Consider the following 20,681-nt stretch of genomic DNA (forward strand, 5'->3'; position numbering starts at 1 on the left):
ATGGCGGGCCTCCGGGCTTACCTCGGAATTTGAGCTCGTGCTGCGGCTCGAGGCTCAGGACCTGCTCCACCTTCGCCATGTTCCTCGGCGGCGGGGCAGCTCGGGCGGGGAGACCCCTGAGAGGTCACCTGGGGCGGAACGCGTGAATGCTGCGCCCCCTTTAAATTTGGAAAGGGGGGGGGCCTGCCGGGACGCGGGCGGGGGTCGCCTATGGGTTGCGCGCGGGGGGGGGCGGGGGACGGCCTACGCGGTGCAGGCGCAGGGGCGGAGGGCGAGGGTGAGGCCGCGGTGCCCAGCGAGCGTACGGCACGCACGCACGCACCGACGCGCCGACGCACGCACGCACACACGCAGCAGGCCGGCCGCCTTAACCCGGCGCGCGCTCGGGGGCGGCGGGGAGCAGAGCGCGCGAGCCCCTGCCGAGCAGTGCGCAGGCGCGGCGGTGGCCGCGGGGGCGGGGCTGCCGGGCGGCAGGGGGCGGGGCTGCCGGGCGGCAGGGGCGGGGCGTAGCGCAGGTCCGGGGGAGGGGCGGGTCCGGGACACCCAGAATTGAAGACTATCATCCTGAAGATTATTTATTTAGGCAGGGCCCATGGGAGGCAGACTTTGTGTTAAGTGCTTTAGTCAATAATTAATAAAAATCAACTTCCACTTCTCGTTGCTAATGTTCCAGGCACTTAGAGATTCTGAATAATAATGAAAGTACGATTTATTCTTATTATAAACATGATGTTTGTGAGTGAATGATGTGTGTTAGGCACGGTGACGTGTGGTAAGCAATAAATATAAATTTAGTAAGCTACCAATTATTGCTTGCTTATTTTGTGCCACTCTGCTGAACGCTTCATATAAGAACAGCATCGATTATAATAAATAAAAGCTACTCTACTTTAAATGTTTACTATGTAACAAGCACTGTGCTGAATCCTGTACTGCTAAATGCAACAAATATTTAGAAATACAATGATCAGAAAAATTGACCTGATTCCTCCTTCTCACTAGAGGCCATAGATGAGACAGCCTTTGAATAAATAACCACCTACACAAACAAATACACTTTTAAAAATTACTGAGAACCTATATCTGTTTGCTTTTAAAGCGAACACTCTACCTCATTATCTCATTATTGACATTTAAATTTTACTTCATTATGTAGTGTGTACTACCTGAAATATGTGTTATTAATAGTCCCCTTTTCATATATAAATGAAAACAGCAAATAGCTAACATTGACTCTACATGACAGACATGTAGGGATTCTTTGTACTATTCTTTGCACTTTCCAATTTGAAATTTTTCATAATTTAAAAAAAAGGGGTTTTTTAAAGATAATCTTTGTCTTTTAACTACAGCATTTGGTCCATTTATATTTTTTATATATATGAATATATTTCTACCATCTTATTTTGTGCCTTCTGTTGGTCACATTTGTTTTTTCTTTTTCCTTTCCTTTTTGCATCTTTAGAGCTAATTTTTTTCTCATTCCACTTTTCTTCCTCTTATATACTCTATGCTGTTTCAGTGATTACTTTGCTCCCTGAAAATAAAAGGACTTAAGTGTACTTTAATAGCCCATCCTCTAAATTATATGCCTTAATTATAGTATATTTTAAGTTTAATCTTTTCCTTTTTCACCCTGTGAACCATTACTAAGTTATTTTATACAGTCAATATTAATTTGGACTCAACCACACAGTTACCAATTTCTTTGCTCATCTTTTCTTCCTGCCTCTCACAATTTACAATCAGTATCACTTTCCTCATTCCTAAATCTTTACATTCTATTTCAGGAAGTTTGTTGCCGCAAATACTATTGGATTTTGTTCTTCTAAAATTGACTTTATTTTTCTCCTGGTCTTGCAAGATATTTTGCCTGGTTTACTAGAGGGACAATGGTTTTCTCTCAGAGCTGTAGGATGCCACCACTGACTTCCAGCTCCCATTGTTACTGCTGAGGTTTCAGATGACAATCTCTTCATTATTCCTTCAGAAATGTTCTGTTTCTTCCCATTGTCATGGGGTTCTGCAGTTTTATCACAATGTATCTTCTAATTTATTTGTCTTAGCTCATTCAAGCTGCTTTAGCAAAATACCATATAGACTGGATGGCTTAGATAACAGCATTTATTTCTCACAGTCCTGGGACCTGGAAAATTCAAGATCGAAGCACCAGTACATTCTGTGCCAGGCAAGAGCCCACTTTCTGGTTCATAGTCAGCTGTTTTCCTGCTCTCTGGAGTCATTTTTATAAGGGCACTAATCCTATTCATGAGGTTTCCCCACACGTGAGCTTATCACCCCCAAAGACCCCATCTCCTAATACTATCATTCAGGAATTGGATTTTGGCGTATGGATTTTGCGGAGGATACAAATGCTCAGTTCAGTTCAGTTCAGTTGCTCAGTTGTGTCTGAGTCTTTGCGACCCCATGGACTACAGCACGCCCGGCCTCCCTGTCCATCACCAACTCCCAGAGTCCACACAAACCCATATCCATTGAGTCAGTGATGCCATCCAACCATCTCATCTTCTGTTGTCCCCTTCTCCTCCTGCCCTCAATCTTTCCCAGCATCAGGGTCTTTTCCAATGAGTCAGCTCTTCGCATCAGGTGGCCAAAGTATTGGAGTTTTAGCTTCAGCATCAGTCCTTCAGTCTGTAACATTTATCCTGTTTGAATACTCAAGAGTTTCTCAAATTGTTGACTGGAATCTTTCATCATTCTGGAAAATTCTCAGCATTTTGAAATTTTTAAAAATTTGTTGTAAAATACACATATGATTTACCATCTTAATCATTGTAAGTGTACAGTTCAATAATATTGAATATACTTACACTGTTATGCAACCATGACCACTATCCATCTCCAGAACTCTTTCATATTGCAGCTCCATACCCAATAAACAACACCCTCTCTTTAAAAAAAAAAAAAAATATTTATTTATTTGGCTGCATTGGGGCTTAGTTATAGCACACATGTGGGATCTAGTTCCCTGACCAGGGATCAAACCCAGGTCCCCTGCTCCTATGGAGTTTTAGCCAGTGGATCGCCAGAGAAGTCCTAATAGTTATCTCTTTTAAATGTTACCTTAGCTCCATCCTCCCACTCTTTTTCTCCTAGATATCTGACTAGTAGTTTATTCAACCTAGATTTTTCAAGCTGTAGGTTGTTTCCCAAAGGTGACTTATAAAATCAATTTAGTAGGTTGTTACCAGCACTGAGAGAGAAAAGGAACAGAAAATATCAGAGTGCATTGTATATTTTCATGAAAATTTTGTTTCGTTGTGTTTATTAACAACATACCGATACATAAAACTGTGTAGTGAGTTACAAATAAAACCCATTCATTAGACCTTCTCACACCATTCTCCCTGTCTCCTTGCCTCTCTGTCAGGGCTTCATCTCTCATCTCTGTATCCCATATTGTGGATATGTCTTCAGATCTTTCAGTCCGTAATTGTCCCTGAGGCTGCAGATAAACCTATTCCAGGAGTTTTTCATTTCAGTTATTTTTTTAAGCCTCTCCATTCTATTTGGGCTTCCCTGGTCGCTGAGTTTACATAACTAAGGATCACACGGGCAGGTCTCTAACATTGGTTCCAGCCACACCCAACCCCATTGAGGGATTTTGATGTTGGTCTCCATTGTTGTCACTTTAGGCAGTGGCAGTGGCCAGGTCATCCTGATGGGGGTAAGTCCATGTTCTTGGGCCCATGCAGAGCTTCTACACCTGCCTCCACATGCACTTTAAAATAAACTCAGCATGTAAGCAATGGTAGAGGGGCCCAGAATGAGTCACCCTGTCCACTGGATTATTACTGAGTCACGGATGCCCTTGGTGGGCATTCACAAGGGACACTGTGAACGCCTTCACATTGTGCCCATCCCAGGTGGCATCCCCTAGCCCCTTCCCACACCTCCTTCCCATGAAATTTGATTCTGCTCTATCTGTTCCTAGCCGCCCACTACCGACAGGTCAGTGTACATCTGTGCTTCTGGTCATCTCTCAGCCAGATAAACATCTGAATGGACTTCTTGAGATTCTGGAAAATCAATGGATTCTCTTTATGTTGTAATTCTGCAACCTAACCAGTTAAGTTTGGGGTAAGCCTGCATGCTAAGTCACTTCAATTGTGTCCAACTCTTTGTGACCCCGTGGACTGTAACCTGCCAGGCTCTTCTGTCCATGGGATTCTCCAGGCAAGAATACTGGAGTGCATTGCCCTGCCTTCCTCCAGGGGATCTTCCCAACTCATGGATCAAACACAAGTCTCTTATATCTCGTGCACTGGCAGGCAGATTCTTTACCACTTGTGCCACCTGGGAAGAACCAATTTGGGGTATGGTTTTCAGCAAGATCAAAAACCTATAGCTGCAAGAAAGAAAGGATTATTTTAGGACTCCATGGAATCCCTCTGGCTTTCCCACTGGGACTTAACTGAATGTTTAGAGAGCTTGTCATTTTCTTTCCATAAGAGCTCCAGGGAACTCAGACACAACTACTACCCCACAGTCCCGGGGTCATCACTGTGACATCAGGGCAGTGGCCACGGGACTCTCCTTGTGGTTGTGGGTGCTACGTCACCCTTGGAGGCAGATGTAAAAGCAAGTAGTAGCAGTGCCACTGCATACACTTGTAGATTACTTATAACCCGTGCTCAATGCTAAACTGACTCTCTGGGGTAAAAGTAACTCTGAGCTATAGTTTTTGCAGATTTCTGTGGTGCAAACACTCACACCATGACTAATTTTAAGCAACCCAGAGGTCATTGCTGAACAGGGAATTTAAAGAGAAGTGCATCATTGGTTCCTGCGAGCTAGTCTGAGCCCAGCATGCCCCTGCCTCTGTTCCACGCCCCGTAGACACCTCAGTCAGGCATGAGGATATGGACTACTCAGACTCTGCATCCTGTCTTTGAGGGTCCATCTCCTAGGATTACTCTTGGTACTAAGTCTTCTACCAGTCCAGGTCCAGCCAGGAAAGCAGAAATTACACCAGTTATTTTGACAAAGATAACTTCGCATAAAAAAATGGTTAATGGGGTAATGGGGAACTGTAAAAGCAAGAAGATGAAGACACCAAGGTGTCTTGTGGGTAGGGGAGCAGGGGACACAGGCCAGATATCGGGTCATTAGGACCCAGGAGCTCAGAAAAGGACTTCATTCAGGTAGGAGCAGAATTCTTCTTCCTTTTTAAAAAAATATTTACTTATTTGGCCGTGCTGGGTCTTACTTGTAGCACGTGAGATCTTAAATGCTGCATGTGGGATCTAGTTGCCTGACTGAGGGATCGAAGCCAGGCCCCCCTGCATTGGGAGTTCAGAGTCTCAGCCACTGGACCACCACAGATGTCCCAGACAGGAGCAGATTTCTGAGGAAGGAGGGCAGACTGGCCAGTGCCCAGGCCCCTGAGGCTGCCAGGCCCCTGAGGCAACGAGGCTGCCTCTGGGCTAACCCTCCAGAAAGCTGCGGACTGCTGCCAAGGTGAAGGGTGGCTTCACTTCTCAGGTGACACTGAGAGCAGACAGGAGGAGCCAGAAGCCTTCTTAGTCCTCGGGTCTCCCTCAGTTGCCTCAACTGAGGAAAGTACCTGAGGAGAAAGAAGTAGAGGGAGACGCAGCCCCCGCACCTCAGAGCAGACAGCAGAGGGTTGATTTACAGACCAGGGGAAACGGACTCCTGACGCCCACACCCTCTCTGACTTCTCTAAACACTGAAGACACACTTCTGTTTCCAGCCTGCTCAGTTGCTGAAGGGTGTGCCTTTTCGAATTACAGTTCCTGCTGGCTCAGGGTGTCCTGTTTCCTTGTGTGTTTTATGATCTTTCAACTTATTTGGGGGAATTCTTTGAGGCCTGGTGTTGCCATCACCTATCACCACTAGCTGGTCACTCCAAAGTCCGGTGCGTCGGACGCTGACAGTTCCCATCGTCGGTCTCCCTCGAGGGCATTGCAGTTGCCTGGGCTCCTGCGGCGCAACAGAAGGAGAGCAGCCAGAGCTAGGCAGGGAGTTTAGGTGCCCCCAGCCCCTGAGGGCGCCCTCATTTCCAACATCAACAGCTAGGACTCTGCTCTCCAGTGCAGAGGGCCCTGGTTCAACCTCTGATCAGGGAACTCATTAAGAAGAAAAGGCGCTCCTATAACCACCCTCCAGATCAGAAGAAGAGACGCTCCTATAACCACCTTCCACTGTGACAATTCAATAAGAGGACTCACAGAACTCGTGGAATCGCTATACTCATGGTTATGGTTTACTATAGGCAAAGGACGCAGATTCACACCAGACAAGGGAAGAAGCACACGGGGAAGACGATTCTAAACAAGGAGCTCCCATCATCCTCTCCCTGTGGAGTTGGGATGTGTCACTCTTCAAGGTCAGTGTGTGAGTGTTCGCAGAGGAGCACCACCCTCCTCCTTCAACATTTTTGTAACTCCAAATCTATTTTAAATTTAAAAGTCTGTTTCAAATGTTTTTATTGGATTTTCAACCTTCTAAACTGGCATTCTCTGCAGTGCAACCAGTTATTGTTACTCTCTGGCATTCAAATTCTGTGATAACCAGGATGCAGGATGCTGAACCACAATGAATGGATAAGAGAGCTGTGGTACATATACACAATGGAATATTATTCAGCTATTAAAAGAATGCATTCGAATCAGTTCTAATGTGGTGGAAGAAACTGGAGCCTATTATACAGAGCAAAGTGAGTCAGAAAGAAAAACACCAATACAGTATATTAACGCATATATATGGAATTTAGAAAGATGGTAACAATGACTCTATACGCAAGACAGCAAAAGAGACACAGAGGTAATATACATGTTTGCACGCTGTTCTCTCAAAACATCCCACCCTCACCTTCTCCCACAGAGTCCAAAAGTCTGTTCTGTACATCTGTGTCTCTTTTTCTGTTTTGCATATAGGGTTATCATTACCATCTTTCTAAATTCGATATATATGTGTTAGTATGCTGTAATGTTCTTTATCTTTCTGGCTTACTTCACTCTGTATAATGGGCTCCAGTTTTATCCATCTCATTAGAACTAATTCAAATGAATTCCTTTTAATGGCTGAGTAATATTCCATGGTGTATATGTACCACAGCTTCCTTATCCATTTGTCTGCTGATGGGCATCTAGGTTGCTTCCATGTCCTGGCTATTATAAACAGGTGAAACAGATCACCAGCCCAGGTTGGATGCATGAGACAAGTGCTCAGGCCTTGTGCACTGGGAAGACCCAGAGGGATCAGGTAGAGAGGGAGGTGGGAGGGGGGATCAGGATGGGGAACACATGTAAATCCATGGCTGATTCATGTCAATGTATGACAAAAACCGCTACAATATTGTAAAGTAATTAGCCTCCAACTAATAAAAATAAATGGAAAAAAAAAAAAAAGAGAGAGACACAGAGGTAAAGAACAGATTTTTGGACTCTGTGGGAGAAGGTGAGGGTGGGATGATTTGAGAGACTAGCATTGAAACATGTATATTATCATATGTGAAATAGATCGCCAGTCCAGGTTGGATGCATGAGACAGGGTGCTCAGGGCTGGTGCACTGGGATGACCCTGAGGGATGGGATGGGGAGGGAGGTGGGAGGGAGGGTCAGGATGGGGAACACATGTACACCCATGGCTGATTCATGTGAATGTATGGCAAAAACCACTACAATATTGTAAAGTAATTAGCCTCCAATTAAAATAAATTTTAAAAAATTAAAATTAAAAAAAGAGAAAATAAAAAATGAGTGGCTTTGTGAAAGTGGTATCTCACCCCTTTTCTTGCTTCAGAAATGTTCCTGGTTGTCCAAATCCCACCCATTCTCCCTGGCATCACTCACTCACTCATTCATTCTCTCTCTCATTCATTCACTCATCCAAGTGGCATTTCCTAAGGACCTGCTGCATCAGCATCCCACAGTGGATGGATTTAACCTTGGCTCCAAAGGACCTTACTCTCTGGTGAGGGGAGTTAAAAGAAAACAACCAAAAAAAACCACACCAAAATTGTTACAATTTGTGACAAACACTAAAATAGATGAGAAGAAAGCTACTAAGAGAGACTTCCCTGATTGTCTAATGGCCAAGACTCTGCACTCCCAATGCAGAGGGCCCTGGTTCAATCTAGGATCAGGGAACTAGGATCCTACATGCAGCAACTAAAAGCTTGCATGCTGCCAAATAAGACCTGGCACAGCCAAACAAATAAATAAATATTTAAAAAAGAAAGCTACTAAGAGACAATGAACTTTACTCTGGGGGCTGGAAGAAAACCTAAAAACTCATATGGTATTAGAGAATAATCTTGGAAAAATAGTAAGAAAGATCTCGCCAGACAGAAAAGAGAAGGAACAGTTCTCCAAGTGGAGGGAAAGCAAATGCAAAGGCCCCAGGGTACATGCCTGTTCGGGCTGATCTGGGGGAAAGGCAAGGAAGAATAATACTTTCTCAGGGGACCTCTCTGGAAATCCAGTGGTTAAGATGCTAAGCTTCCAAAGCAAGGAGCATGGGTTCGATCCCCAGTCGGGGAACTAAGATCCAACATCACACAGCACAGCCAAAAAATAAGTATGTAAAAATTTTAAAACTTAAAATATTTTCTCACATTTGTTTAGCTTTTGCTCTTTGTCAGGCAGTAGATTAGCATATATTTTCATTTCCTATGGTGCTGTAACAAATGAATGACCCACAAAATTTCTGGAGGTTGAAAGTCCGAAATTGGCTCTTACGAGGCTAAAATCCATCTGTGTTCCATGGTCTGCAGGCTCCTTGCCTTTTCTAGCTCCTGGAGCTTGGCCAGAAACTTTGGCTCCATGCCCCTTCCTTCATCTTCAAAGCCGGCAATATAGCATCTTGGATCTTAATCTCCCTTGGACCTCTAATTCCATCATATCAAGTGTATAACTGTGGGCCAGATACTGCACCAAGGGCTTTGTTAATGTTATCTAGTTTAATCCTCCCATGTCAAGAGGATCATTTAGCCCCACTTTACAGATGAGGAGACCAAGGCACTGAGAAGTGTACCAGGATGGCCCAGGGGTGATGGGCCTTCTGTTGTGCTATACAGTCTAGCTGTCATGGTTGGATGCCCTTGGTTGTCCTAGAGGACATCCTATTCAAATGAGTAACATCATCAAACACAGTGGTTCTTTGTGGTGTGTGTGTGTGTGTGTGTTCTATTAGTTTGCTTTGTTAAATTTTTTAATTTTGGTTTTTTAAAATGTATTGTGTTTACTTATTTTTAAATTGAAGGATAGTTGATTGACAATGTTTCAGGTGTACAGCAAAGTGATTCAGCTATACATATCAAATGTATTCTTTTTCAGAAAAAGATCCACAGACATAGAAAACAAATTTATGGTTACCAAAGGGGCAAGAGGGGAGGGATAAATTAGGAGTTTGGGATTAACATATACACATTGTTGTTGTTTAGTTGCTAAATTGTGTCCAATTTTTGCTGACCCCATGGACTGTAGCCTGCCAGGCTCCTCTGTCCATGGGATTTCCCAGGCAAGAATACTGGAGTGGGTTGCTGTTTCCTTCTCCAGGGGACCTTCCCGACTCAAGGATCAGACCCCAATCTCCTGCACTGGCAAGCAGATTCTTTACCACTGAGTCACCAGGGAAGCCCCAGCATATAGACATTCAGTTCAGTTCAGTTCAGTCGCTCAGTCGTGTCTGACTCTTTGCCACCCCATGGACTGCAGCACGCCAGGCCTCCCTGTTCATCACCAACTCCCGGAGTTTACTCAAACTCATGCCCATTTAGTCAATGATGCCATCCAAGCATCTCATCCTCTGTCATCCCCTTCTCCTCCCGCCTTCAATTTTTCCCAGCATCAGGGTCTTTTCCAATGAGTTAGCTCTTCACATCAGGTGGCCAAAGTGTTGGAGTTTCAGCTTCAACATCAGTCCTTCCAATGAATATTCAGGACTGATTTCCTTTAGGATGGATTGGTTGGATCTCCTTGCAGTCCAAGGGACTCTCAAGAGTCTTCTCCAACACCACAGTTCAAAAGCATCAATTCTTCGGCGCTCAGCTTTCTTTATAGTCCACCTCTCACATCCATACATGACTACTGGAAAAACCATAGCCTTGACTAGACAGACCTTTGTTGGCAAAGTAATGTCTCTGCTTTTTAATATGCTGTCTGGGTTGGTCATAACTTTTCTTCCAAGGAGTAAGCATCTTTTAATTTCATAGCTGCAGTCACCATCTGCAGTGATTTTGGAGCCACCAAAATAAAGTCTCTCACTCTTTCCACTGTTTCTCCATCTATTTGCCATGAAGTGATGGTACTGGATGCCATGATCTTAGTTTTCTGAATGTTGAGCTTTAAGTCAACTTCTTCACTCTCTCCTCTTTCACTTTCATCAAGAGGCTCTTAAGTTCTTCTTTGCTTTCTGCCATAAGGGTGGTGTCATCTGCATATCTGAGGTTATTGATTACTATACATAAAATAGATAACTAATAAAGACCTACTATATAACACAGGGAACTGTACTCAGTAATAACCTATGAGGAAAAAGAATCTGAAAAAGAATATATATATGTATATATACACATATATCTCTGTATACATATATGTATATAACTGAATCCCTTTTCTGTACATCTGAAAGTAACACAACATTGTAAGTCTACTATAGTTCAATAAAAAACAAAGTAAATAAATAAACAAAACCATTCAAATAGTCAGTTCAGTCAGTTCACTCCCTCAGTCATGTCCGACTCTTTGCAACCCCATGGACTGCAGCACGCCAGGCTTCCCTATCCATCACCAACTCCTGGAACTTGCTCGAACTCATGGCCATCGAGTTGGTGATGCCATCCAAACCTTTCATCTTCTCCTGCTTTCAATAAGCCTTAAAAATAAATAAAATGTGTAAAACAAAAAATAAAATGTATTATTTTAAAATGAACTCTTAATCTTGCAACAATTTTAGACTTACAGAGGAGTTACAAAAGTGATCTAGAGGGTTTCTTCTACTTCTTACCCAGTTTTCCCCACGTTATCCTTTTACACAACTGCTGTGGCAACATTGGAACATTATCACTGTAAACTCCAGACTGTTTTTGAATGTCACCAATGTTTCCACAAATGTCCTTTTTCTTTTCCCGGATCCAGTCCAGGATACCACATTGCATTTAATCAGTTTGTTTTCCACAGAGATGACCTGGAAGCTGACTGGGGGACAGATTGATGTCAACAACAACTGTAGCCTTTGAGAACCAAGTGCCACGTGCCTGGCACCATCCTGAGAAGCATGTGTGTTTCTCTATGTTCTCACAACGATGATAGGGGACACTTCCTCCGGCTTGAGGCTGAGAAAACCGAGGCACAGGGAGGTTCAGACACTCACCCAGGAGGAGTGAGAAATCGGAGATGGAGGATGAAGGGGACCACGGAGTAGGGGAGGGGTGCATGTCTCAGAGCAGGGGTCGTGGTGAGGGTTGGCGGTGGCCGCAGAATCCCAGTGGCCCTTCCCCAGGCCTCTGCGCTGGCTGTTCCTGCTCCTGCAGTGGTCTTCCCAGGGCCTCCTGACATTACCACTATCATCCGACCACTTCCTGACCATCTGCTGTATGTCAGGCACCTTGCTAAGTCCTGGGCACACGTGGAGACAGGTGCATACAGGAGGAAAGGAACCTCCGGGGGGCGGTATGAAGAAACCATGGCAGGCGCAAAGGTGGATACCTGCCCTAGAAGGCTGTTCCGTGAGACTTCCGGGACGCCAGCTCGTCAGTCAGGCTTTTCCTTCCCAGCACTTTGGCGACATGCAATCACTTATTTATCTGTGGCCTGTCCCCCAACTAAAGACACGAGTTTCAGGGATGATCCATCCCTGATTTGAGCTTCTAGCAAAGGCTTGAAGTGGTCCTTAGAGGGGTGAGTGGAGGAAAGAAGGAGGGAATGGAGGGAGGCAGGGTGCAAGGGAGAGAGAGAGGAAGATCCGGGGTCACCCGGCATTGAAGTTTCAGAATGAGCTCATACAACGCTGCTGTTTAGTTGCTAAGTTATGTCCAAATCTTTTGCAACCCCATGAACTGTAGCCCACCAGGTTCCTCTCTCCATGGGATTTCCCATGCAAGAATACTAGAGTAAGTTGTCATTTCCTTCTCCAGGGGATCTTTCTGACCCAGGGATTGAACCCATGTCTCCTGCATTGGCAGGTGGGTTCTTTACCACTGAGCCACCAGGGAAGCCCAGCTCATACATAGGACTTGTTAAAACTCATGTAGACCGAGCACCTCCAAACTGGCCTGGATGGAGGTGGGGGTCATACTCAGAGCTGCCCCACATCTTTGCAAACAGGGGTGCAGTTGTGTGGCCTAACCCTTATCCAAAGAAGTAGGCACTCCAGGCTCAGGCAGGAAGACTCAGGAGGGGCTTTCTGCTTAGTTGAGGCTTTCAGGGAATGGGGTGATTGTTGGGAGGTGCAGAAGAAGGAAACCAATGTTTTTCTCCCTTTGACCCCATAAGCAAGCTCGCCCCGCCATCCCCATCTCCCTTGGTTTCTCATTCCTAACTGGGAGCGATCAGGGAGGAGATGGATTCGTGGTCCCCATCTCTGTGCCTGGCACATAAAAGGTGCTCGTTACATGTTTGATGAATGAATAAAATAATGTAATTAAAAATCTGAAGGGAGGTGGGGGAGAAAGTCTTTTCCATCCTTAGGCCATGTCCCCAAGCACCCAGAAGGCCACATTTGCATACAAATAATTGATATTCTAATTACAAATCATTCGTATTGATTTATTAACAGATCCCCAAAGGATCTCTAGCAGATAATTAGATTCCAAGCTCCTTAGGGGTTAGGAAGGCATATTTACCTCGCTGCTCCCCCGGGGCCCTGCGAGGAGCGGAGCTACCTGATAAATGTTTGATGAGGACGGGAGTAAGCCTGGTCTCCTTATGGGGAGAGATGATAGCCGCCCCACAGATAATTTCCAATGTGTCTGGGGTTCTGTGGCAGAGGGGAAGAGGGTGCATCTATTTGTGTGTGTGTGTTCGTGTGTGTGCGCGCGCGTAAAATGTGCAAAGCTCGTTAGTCTCTAAGCCCTAGTGATTTTTCATTGAGTATGCAGCTTTCCCTCCGGAGGCCTTGCCAGGGGGTGGCAGGGGGCTGGGGGTGTTAGACCTTCCTCATCATCTTTCTGGCCCTCTCCCCAAGACACCCCAAATAAATAACATTAGTACATTAAGAAAAAAAAGCAACTAGTGAAGGAAGGCATCAATAGAAAATGTGACAGTTTTCATTGATCTGATTAAAAACTGCTTGCTCTGTGAATGCAGCTTCGAGTCCCCCATCCCTCCTGTCTTTCTGAGCCACTGGACACCCCCCAGGGCCCTCTGAGTACAGAAACTGTGCTGCAGCCCTGGACGCCAGGCTCAGGAGAGGAGAATGAGTCCCTGCAGCCTGACCACCCTGGAACGTGGTGACAAAGCCAGAGGAGCAGGGGCCCCAAGGGGAGGGTCAAGGGAAGGAAGGGGTGAGGCAGAGGTGCACGGGTGTTTAAGGTTTGGCTTCTCCATTTTCATGTTCCTGCACTCACTCCCAGGAATGCTTAGGGCCATGGGTTCTCAAGTGACTGTCACGACTCTGAGTTTTTATCTGGCGGAAAAAAAGAAAACAAGTAACTGCAATATGTAAAGCAAATGCAGTGTTCTCAGGAAATCTGACTGGTTGCCATAAACACCATCATTTCACGCTGGGAAAGGTGTGATCCTACCTGGGGCAGTGGAGCCTGCTACCTGGGCCAGACCCCAATTGAGCAGCTCTAAGTGCTAGGTGTGTGACCTCTGGCAGGTTCCTAAGCTGTGGGCAATGCCCTCCAGCTAATGCTCCGAGGACACACCTGTAGAGGAATGCATGCATGCATGCTCAGTCATGCCTGACCCCGTGTGACTCCATAGACTGTAGCCCACCACGGCTCCTCTGTCCATTGAATTTTCCAGGCAAGAATACTGGAGTGGCTTGCCATTTCCTCCTGCAGAGAATGTTCCTGACCCAGGGATTGAACCTGTGTCTCCTGTGTTTCCTGCATTATAGGTGGATTCTTTACTGCAGAGGCACCTGGGAAGCCCCTGAAGAGGAATGAGGTGGGGTTATTACTCACTGTGGCAGGGAGGAGGGAGCTTGCAGAACACCTGAAGGACTTGAGGAAGTGGGGTTTCACTTAGGGTTAGATGCCACCTAGCATGCTATAGTCCATGGGGTTGCAGAGTCGGACACGACTGAGTGACTGAACAACAAAGAAGATGCTGCCAGGAAGGGGTGATTCCATGAGCCGGTGGGGACCCAGAGGGGGCAGACCAGAGCCAGCCTCCAAGTACAAGCAGTTGGCAAAGCAGCAGCCTTCCCACCGCTCAGGTTAGCTGGGAGAGGTCAATTTGGGTGGGGTTGGACAGTTTTCTTGTCTGGGCTCAGAATGATGACTGGGGTGAGTTCTTGTTATTGTCTGGACCCTCTCTGGTCACGGAATGGCCTGTGTGATGCTGGTGTCCTGTGGAATTCTGCTCAATAAGAGAGAGAGCATCAGGACCCACTGTGAGTGCCCGGCCAGTTCCTGGCTACCACGAGTGGCTTTTCCTTTCCTGTCCATGCCCCATCTGTAAGGTGCGTGCATGATCAGTCAATCATGTCACTCAGTTGTGTCTGACTCTTTGTGAGCCTGCCAGGCTCCTCTGTTCATGGAATTCTTCATGCAAGAGTTCTGGAGTGGGTTGCCATTCCCTTCTCCAGTGGATCTTCCCAACACAGGAATCAAATCTGGGCCTTCTGCGTTGCAGGTGGATTCTCTGTCATCTGGGCCAACCTGTAAGGTGGGGTATAGTCAGTTTCTCTTGCTATGGTTTGGGGAGGATGCAATGAATCAGCACCAGGAAAGTCCTTTGTGCCCTGTGCTAGGCACATGGTAAATCCTCAATAAAGTATATCTATGACCATGAGGGTGGCATTTCAAAGAGATCCCCTGGTCTCTTGTGTTACATCTGGGAGGCTTGTATGCTGTGTGGGGTTGGGAGCTGTGACGTTCTTGGAGATTTTAGTTATTTCAGGGTGGGTTTCAGGGTACTTTGTAAAGGAAATGAGAGAATCCGTCTCACTCCAAGTACAGCACATCCAGGAAACAGCATGAAAAACCAGCTCTTCACCATCACTGTGTAATTTGGTGAAGACATCCCCTATCCACCCATCTTTTATTCAACACAAGCAAGCTATTCTTCATTTGCAGCAATTAGAAAAGGGGGCATGTAGTAAATGCCTTCTGTTATCTCCTCCCATGGGAAAGGTATCAGAAAGAACCAGCTTTATCTCTTAGAAGATTAATTCCCTCATGGGGTCCTCATGTATTTGTGTTGCGATAACGCATGGTGTGTGATAGAGGTATAAAACCTTGTCATGATTTTTCATCTACTTATTCCTCCCTGTCCAAGATGTAGGGCTTTGCAGTGGCAGAAAAGTTTTAGCATTGGACGATATTAGTAACAAATGATGATGGATCAACCTCTGAACGCTAGTACCTGGGAGGGCAGGGAGTGGCATTTATCTTGCTGTGGCCATGGGCATCAGTGCCTTTGGGCACAGGCACTTCGTCACTTCAGCTGTTCTTGTCCACTTCTATCTCCTCTGTGCTCCTGCCTCACAGCCTCAAAGTTCTCTGATCTAAAGCCCTCTCGTTCTGTGCCGTTCTCCTGAGACTGGGGCTATAAGACCGCTTCTTTTTTGTTTTATTTTGCCATTTAAGTTGTTGCCTTTGCTTCATTTTGTGTTAGCGTGTGTACTCAGAGGCATGTGTGGGTGTGTATTTTTATTTAAACTACAGCATTATGAAAAGCAAAGACAAACTTTTATATTTTTTAGGTTGTAATATAGAAACAAGCAAAGAGTCCCTAAAGTGAGCATGGTGGAAAAAAAGCAGGCACTGACCCTGTGTGGTTTTGTAACAGGCTATCAGATGCCAGAGCTAATAATAGAATTTGTATGTTTATTATTGATGCAATTAATAATATTGATTTATGGAGCTTGAGTGCTTGCCATCATTATTTATTCACAGTAGCCCCATGAAGTTGGCATCACTATCATTTAGCAAATAAAATCACACGCTGCCTCGCAGAGGAGGTAGCCAGAGTTGAAGCAGTCACTGAGTTGGCAAAATACTAAATGTCTTCGGGTTGGCCTTGGAACCCCCTTCGAAAAATGAGCCCTGAGTCATTCATCTCAGAGAACAGCTCAAGGAAATGTAATCTTATTCCATGTCTTGAAATGCTCTCTTCGAGATTACTGGATCACTGAAGCCTGCACATCATTTTAATCCACTTAATGCCAAAGAGCCTTTCCAGGTTGGTCTTCCCTTCAAGGTGGCCTGAGGTTTTTTTTTTTGGGGGGGGGGGTAATTTGATACACACAATAATCATCACCATATTCGTACCATAAGAGGCTGTCCTTTCAGCACCTCGAGGTCATTAACAGGTCATCTATAAAAACTGCCACTTGGCTGCCCATGTTCCCATCTCCGGTTACATTCAGAAGCAGATTTATCTGGCAAAGAGTAATTTAAGATCAGGGAAAAGAAAACCCACAGAGACTCTACTTCTTTAATATGGGGCTATCACAGTGGAAATATCGAACATAAAAATAAAATTAAAAAAATTCAAATACCCTCATTGTTCAGCCACCAAGTCATGTCTGACTCTTTGCGACCCCATGGGCTGTAGCATTTCAGACCTCCCTGTCCTTCACCATCTCCTGGAGCTTGCCCAAGTTCTCATCCATTGAGTCAGCAGTGCTATCCAACCATCTCATCCTCTGTCACCCCCTTCTCCTTCTGCCCTCAATCTTTCCCAGCATCAGGGTCTTTTCCAATGAGTCAGCTCTTTGCATCAGGTGGCCAAAGCATTGGAGCTTCAGCTTCAGCATCAGTCCTTCCAGTGAATAGTCAGTGTTGATTTCCTTTAGGATTGACTGGTTTGATCTCCTTGCTGTCTCAGGAATTCTCAAGAGTCTTCTTAGTGGAATCTTTTATGATTTGATGGCCCCAGGTATTCATAACTGGTAATTCAAGCAGGCTTTCTATTACCTTGCTGGTAAACAGTGCCCAGGTCATTGCTGTCATGTCTGCTCATTTTTTCCTTTTCCATTTTTCCAAAAAATTATGATGTGTTCTCATTTATATGCAAAGAAAGCGGTGACCTGACCTGGCTGCTGGAGTGGGTGATTGAAATTCTAATGTTGATGATGGTATATCACGGGCACAGATTTTGTGCCCTAATATCTAGCATTATCCTCACATTTCCATTCACGACCCTACAATTTTCTTCTTAAAAGTGACCTTTCTCTAATGGAGTGGAGCCTTGGTAGCTTTCCCGTTATGTTTTCCATATATTTTATTTAACAGAAGCCTGAAGGTAATAATATTCTACACTGAGTCTTAATAAAGAGAATCCTGACCCTCTTGTCCTGTTTCCCACCTCTTTAACAGTCATACCTGTGGTTGTGTCAGCATGACGCACACATCTTAAAGGGGGATCTCTGCATTCTTACCTTGTTTCCTGGAAGATGCTGAGAGGTTATACTGAAAATAAAAAACCTGAGTGACCAGAGGTCTGATTAAAATTACTAACACAGTGATTCATTTTGACAAGGTGTTGGCTGTAAAGTCTTTCTTTTTTTCCCTTCTTCTCCCTTACAAGGGCTTCCCTGGTAGCTTAGTTGGTAAAGAATCTGCCTGCAATGCAGGAGACCCCGGTTGGATTCCTGGGTCAGGAAGATCCACTGGAGAAGGGATAGGCTACCCACTCCAGTATTCTTGGGCTTCCCTTGTGGATCAGCTGGGAAAGAATCCACCTGCAATGTGGGAGACCTGGGTTTGATCCCTGGGTTGGGAAGATCCCCTAGAGAAGGGAAAGGCTACCCACTCCAGTATTCTGACCTGGAGAATTCTATGGACTGTATAGTCCATGGGGTCGCAAAGAGTCAGACACGACTGGGTGACTTTCACTTCACTCCCTTTCAAACTCCAGCAGTGGTCTCTCTCAGAAACAGTATAAAGAGAAGTGGTTGTTTAATATTCCTGGTAAATTCTAGAAGCCTGGTGATGCTTTACTTTTCAACCAACACAGACATTTTCAGTGGAGAATCATGTTTTTGGCTAGTGTTATTATAAGCCAAACAACTGAAAAGTTTTAAAGGTTCTGCATTTTAGATTTATAATTTACTATCTTAATGGAAATGTTCTTAAGTTTTAATGGGCAAAGAAAAATCTGTGATAAACATTCAAGTTGCTTAGAAACCTCGGTCCATGATTTAGTTCCTGTATGTTCTAAGGCAATAGCCAGTTGCTTGTGGAAAAATAAAGCACAGTTGTTTTGTGCATGCGTTCAAAACATCCTTGTTTCAGGTGGGTGCTCATTTGCTGCTTCCCCTTTGGCAGGAGTCTTCTCTTTCTTGGCATCTATAAACGAGACTGGCTTGCGTAAGGGTACTATTTTGACAGGTTAATAGTCTGATATGCAGGCTTCCCAGGTGGCACTAGTGGTAAAGAACCTGCCTCCTAACGCAGGAGACATGAGACGTGGGTTTGATCCCTAGATTGGGAAGATTCCCTGGAGGAGGAAATGGCAACCTATTCCAGTATTCTTGCCTGGAAAATCCCATGGACAAAGGAGCCTGGCAGGCTACAGACCACAGGGTATAAATGTGTTCATGTGTGTAATTTGTTTTATATAGTCACACTCTATACATCCTGCTATTTTTCACTCAGCAATACACTGGGCACACCTTCCCACGTTAATTTGTATGTGACAGTCTATTCCTTTCTGGTCCTTTTCCAGAAACTATGTATAAGGCTGCAAAAACTATTCTATTGTTTGTGTGAGTTCTTCCACAGTATCTCCAGGAGGTGGTGCCTTTAGATGAGGACTGAGGGGTGGGGCGTTCTCCTCTAAGAGGCTGGGTTGTGCTTCCTTTTCACCAACAGGCCAAACCCTAGCTCACCGGTTTGGATGTGCATTCAGTTCAGTTCAGTTCAGTTCAGTCGCTCAGTCGTGTCCGACTCTTGGCGACCCCATGAATCGCAGCACGCCAGGCCTCCCTCTCCATCACCAACTCCCGGAGTCTACCCAAACCCATGCCCATTGAGTCAGTGATGCTATCCAGCCATCTCATCCTCTGTTGTCCCCTTCTCCTCCTGCCCCAATCCCTCCCAGATTCAGGGTCTTTTCCAATGAGTCAACTCTTCGCATGAGGTGGCCATTAGTGTAGTTCAATCCTCTGTAATTTGTTAATTTGCTACTTGTATTTTTTTGTGAATTGTTTTCTCATGTTATGGGTCCTTTTATTTCCCTTTAAGAGGGTGGTTCTTTCTGCATCCTGGACACTCTTAGTTCACTGTAGATAGTAATTCATTCTGTCATATATGCAGCAAACATTCCCCCACCAGGTTCTGGTTCACTTTTCAACTCCATCTATTGTCTGTTTTGGTGTGTCTGAACAGACTAAGGACCTGTGAGTCAAGCCCGGGTCTGGGGCTCCCCACACATGCAGCTCGAGTTGTGGCTGTAGTATCACCTGTAACACTGGAGGATGTGGACCAAAGAACACACAGAGAATGGGAAAATGCAAATTCCACTGTAAGATACCACTAACCCTCTGCCAGAATGGCTAAGGTGGAAAAGAACATACCAAGTGTTGGCAAGGATGCTGAGCAACTGGAGCTTCCTGTATGTCTCAAAAAATTGGAAGAAAGACAATCAGGGAGATGAATTTTCAAATTACATGCGAGAACGTACTCTTTGTTAACAATGTGCTGAATGCCAGTTATAAGAGCATCTCCTCCCAAAAGTCAAGTTGCTTGGTGAAAACCTTCTCATTTTATGGATAAAGGTCACAAAACTCAGACAGGGTAAGAACTTTGTCTAAGGCCACAGAGCCCAGGAAGGGCTAGGTTGAAGCTCAAACTCCAGTCTGTCCATCTGCAGGCTTCTCTGCTCTCTCAGGTTCCCTCAGGTGAACACATCTGCTGTCAACACAAACACGGCATGAAGACAACTGTGCTTCTATCTCAGAGGGATGTCAGAGAGAAAACCAGTTTGTGAAGCTTTGCTTCTGTGGGCACTGCATGGCACTGAGGGCATCCAGGCTGAAGTCCACTCTGAATGGCAACACTGGCATCTTTGATGAAACCCACCAGATATCAGAAGATGGTATAACTTTTTCCTCACGAACCTGAGTTAGTGAGAACACAGAGTGTTCCCTCCAAATGCTCGCTGGAGGCTTTGCGGGCCTGCCTCCAGCAGGGTTCCCCATCTGAACTCTGGAAGGACATGGACAGGAAGGAGGAGGTGACTAAGGGAGAGATGCTGGGAGCTGGGTTGATGGATACAAATACCGTGCTGCTCACCAGACACCACAGCTACCAAAGTTCTGGCATTTCAGTTTTCAAAAATCATTTTAAAATGACTTCAGGAGATTTAGTTAAGAAAAACACGTGATGAAGGACTTCCCTGGTGGTTCGGTGGTTGACTCCATGCTTCCAAAGTGGGTTTGATCCCTGGCTGGGGAACTAAAATCACCCATGCCCCAAGACACAGCCAAAAAAAAAGCGGGGGGGGGGGGGGGGGGGAGAGAAAAATGTGTGATGAAGACTATCATAAAGAGAAACCAGCTGAAGGGCAAATATG

General features: G+C 45.3%; 1 protein-coding gene across 2 annotated transcripts in view; it reads right to left on the reverse strand.

The window, feature by feature from the left end:
* The window catches only part of VAPB (VAMP associated protein B and C), a 47,425-nt gene extending 47,065 nt beyond the window's left edge, over nucleotides 1–360 (reverse strand). Inside the window, exon 1 of one of the 2 annotated variants that reach the window (XM_070472467.1) lies at nucleotides 22–360. In XM_070472467.1, coding sequence (XP_070328568.1) covers nucleotides 22–79 — 58 coding nt within the window. In that variant the 5' untranslated portion in view covers nucleotides 80–360. The remainder of the gene's footprint in view (nucleotides 1–21) is intronic. The other variant, XM_070472466.1, reaches the window with a different exon arrangement.
* Nucleotides 361–20,681: the final 20,321 nt, after the last annotated feature.

This window comes from Odocoileus virginianus, chromosome 9 (genome assembly GCF_023699985.2).
Source record: "Odocoileus virginianus isolate 20LAN1187 ecotype Illinois chromosome 9, Ovbor_1.2, whole genome shotgun sequence".
Lineage (NCBI taxonomy): Eukaryota > Metazoa > Chordata > Mammalia > Artiodactyla > Cervidae > Odocoileus > Odocoileus virginianus.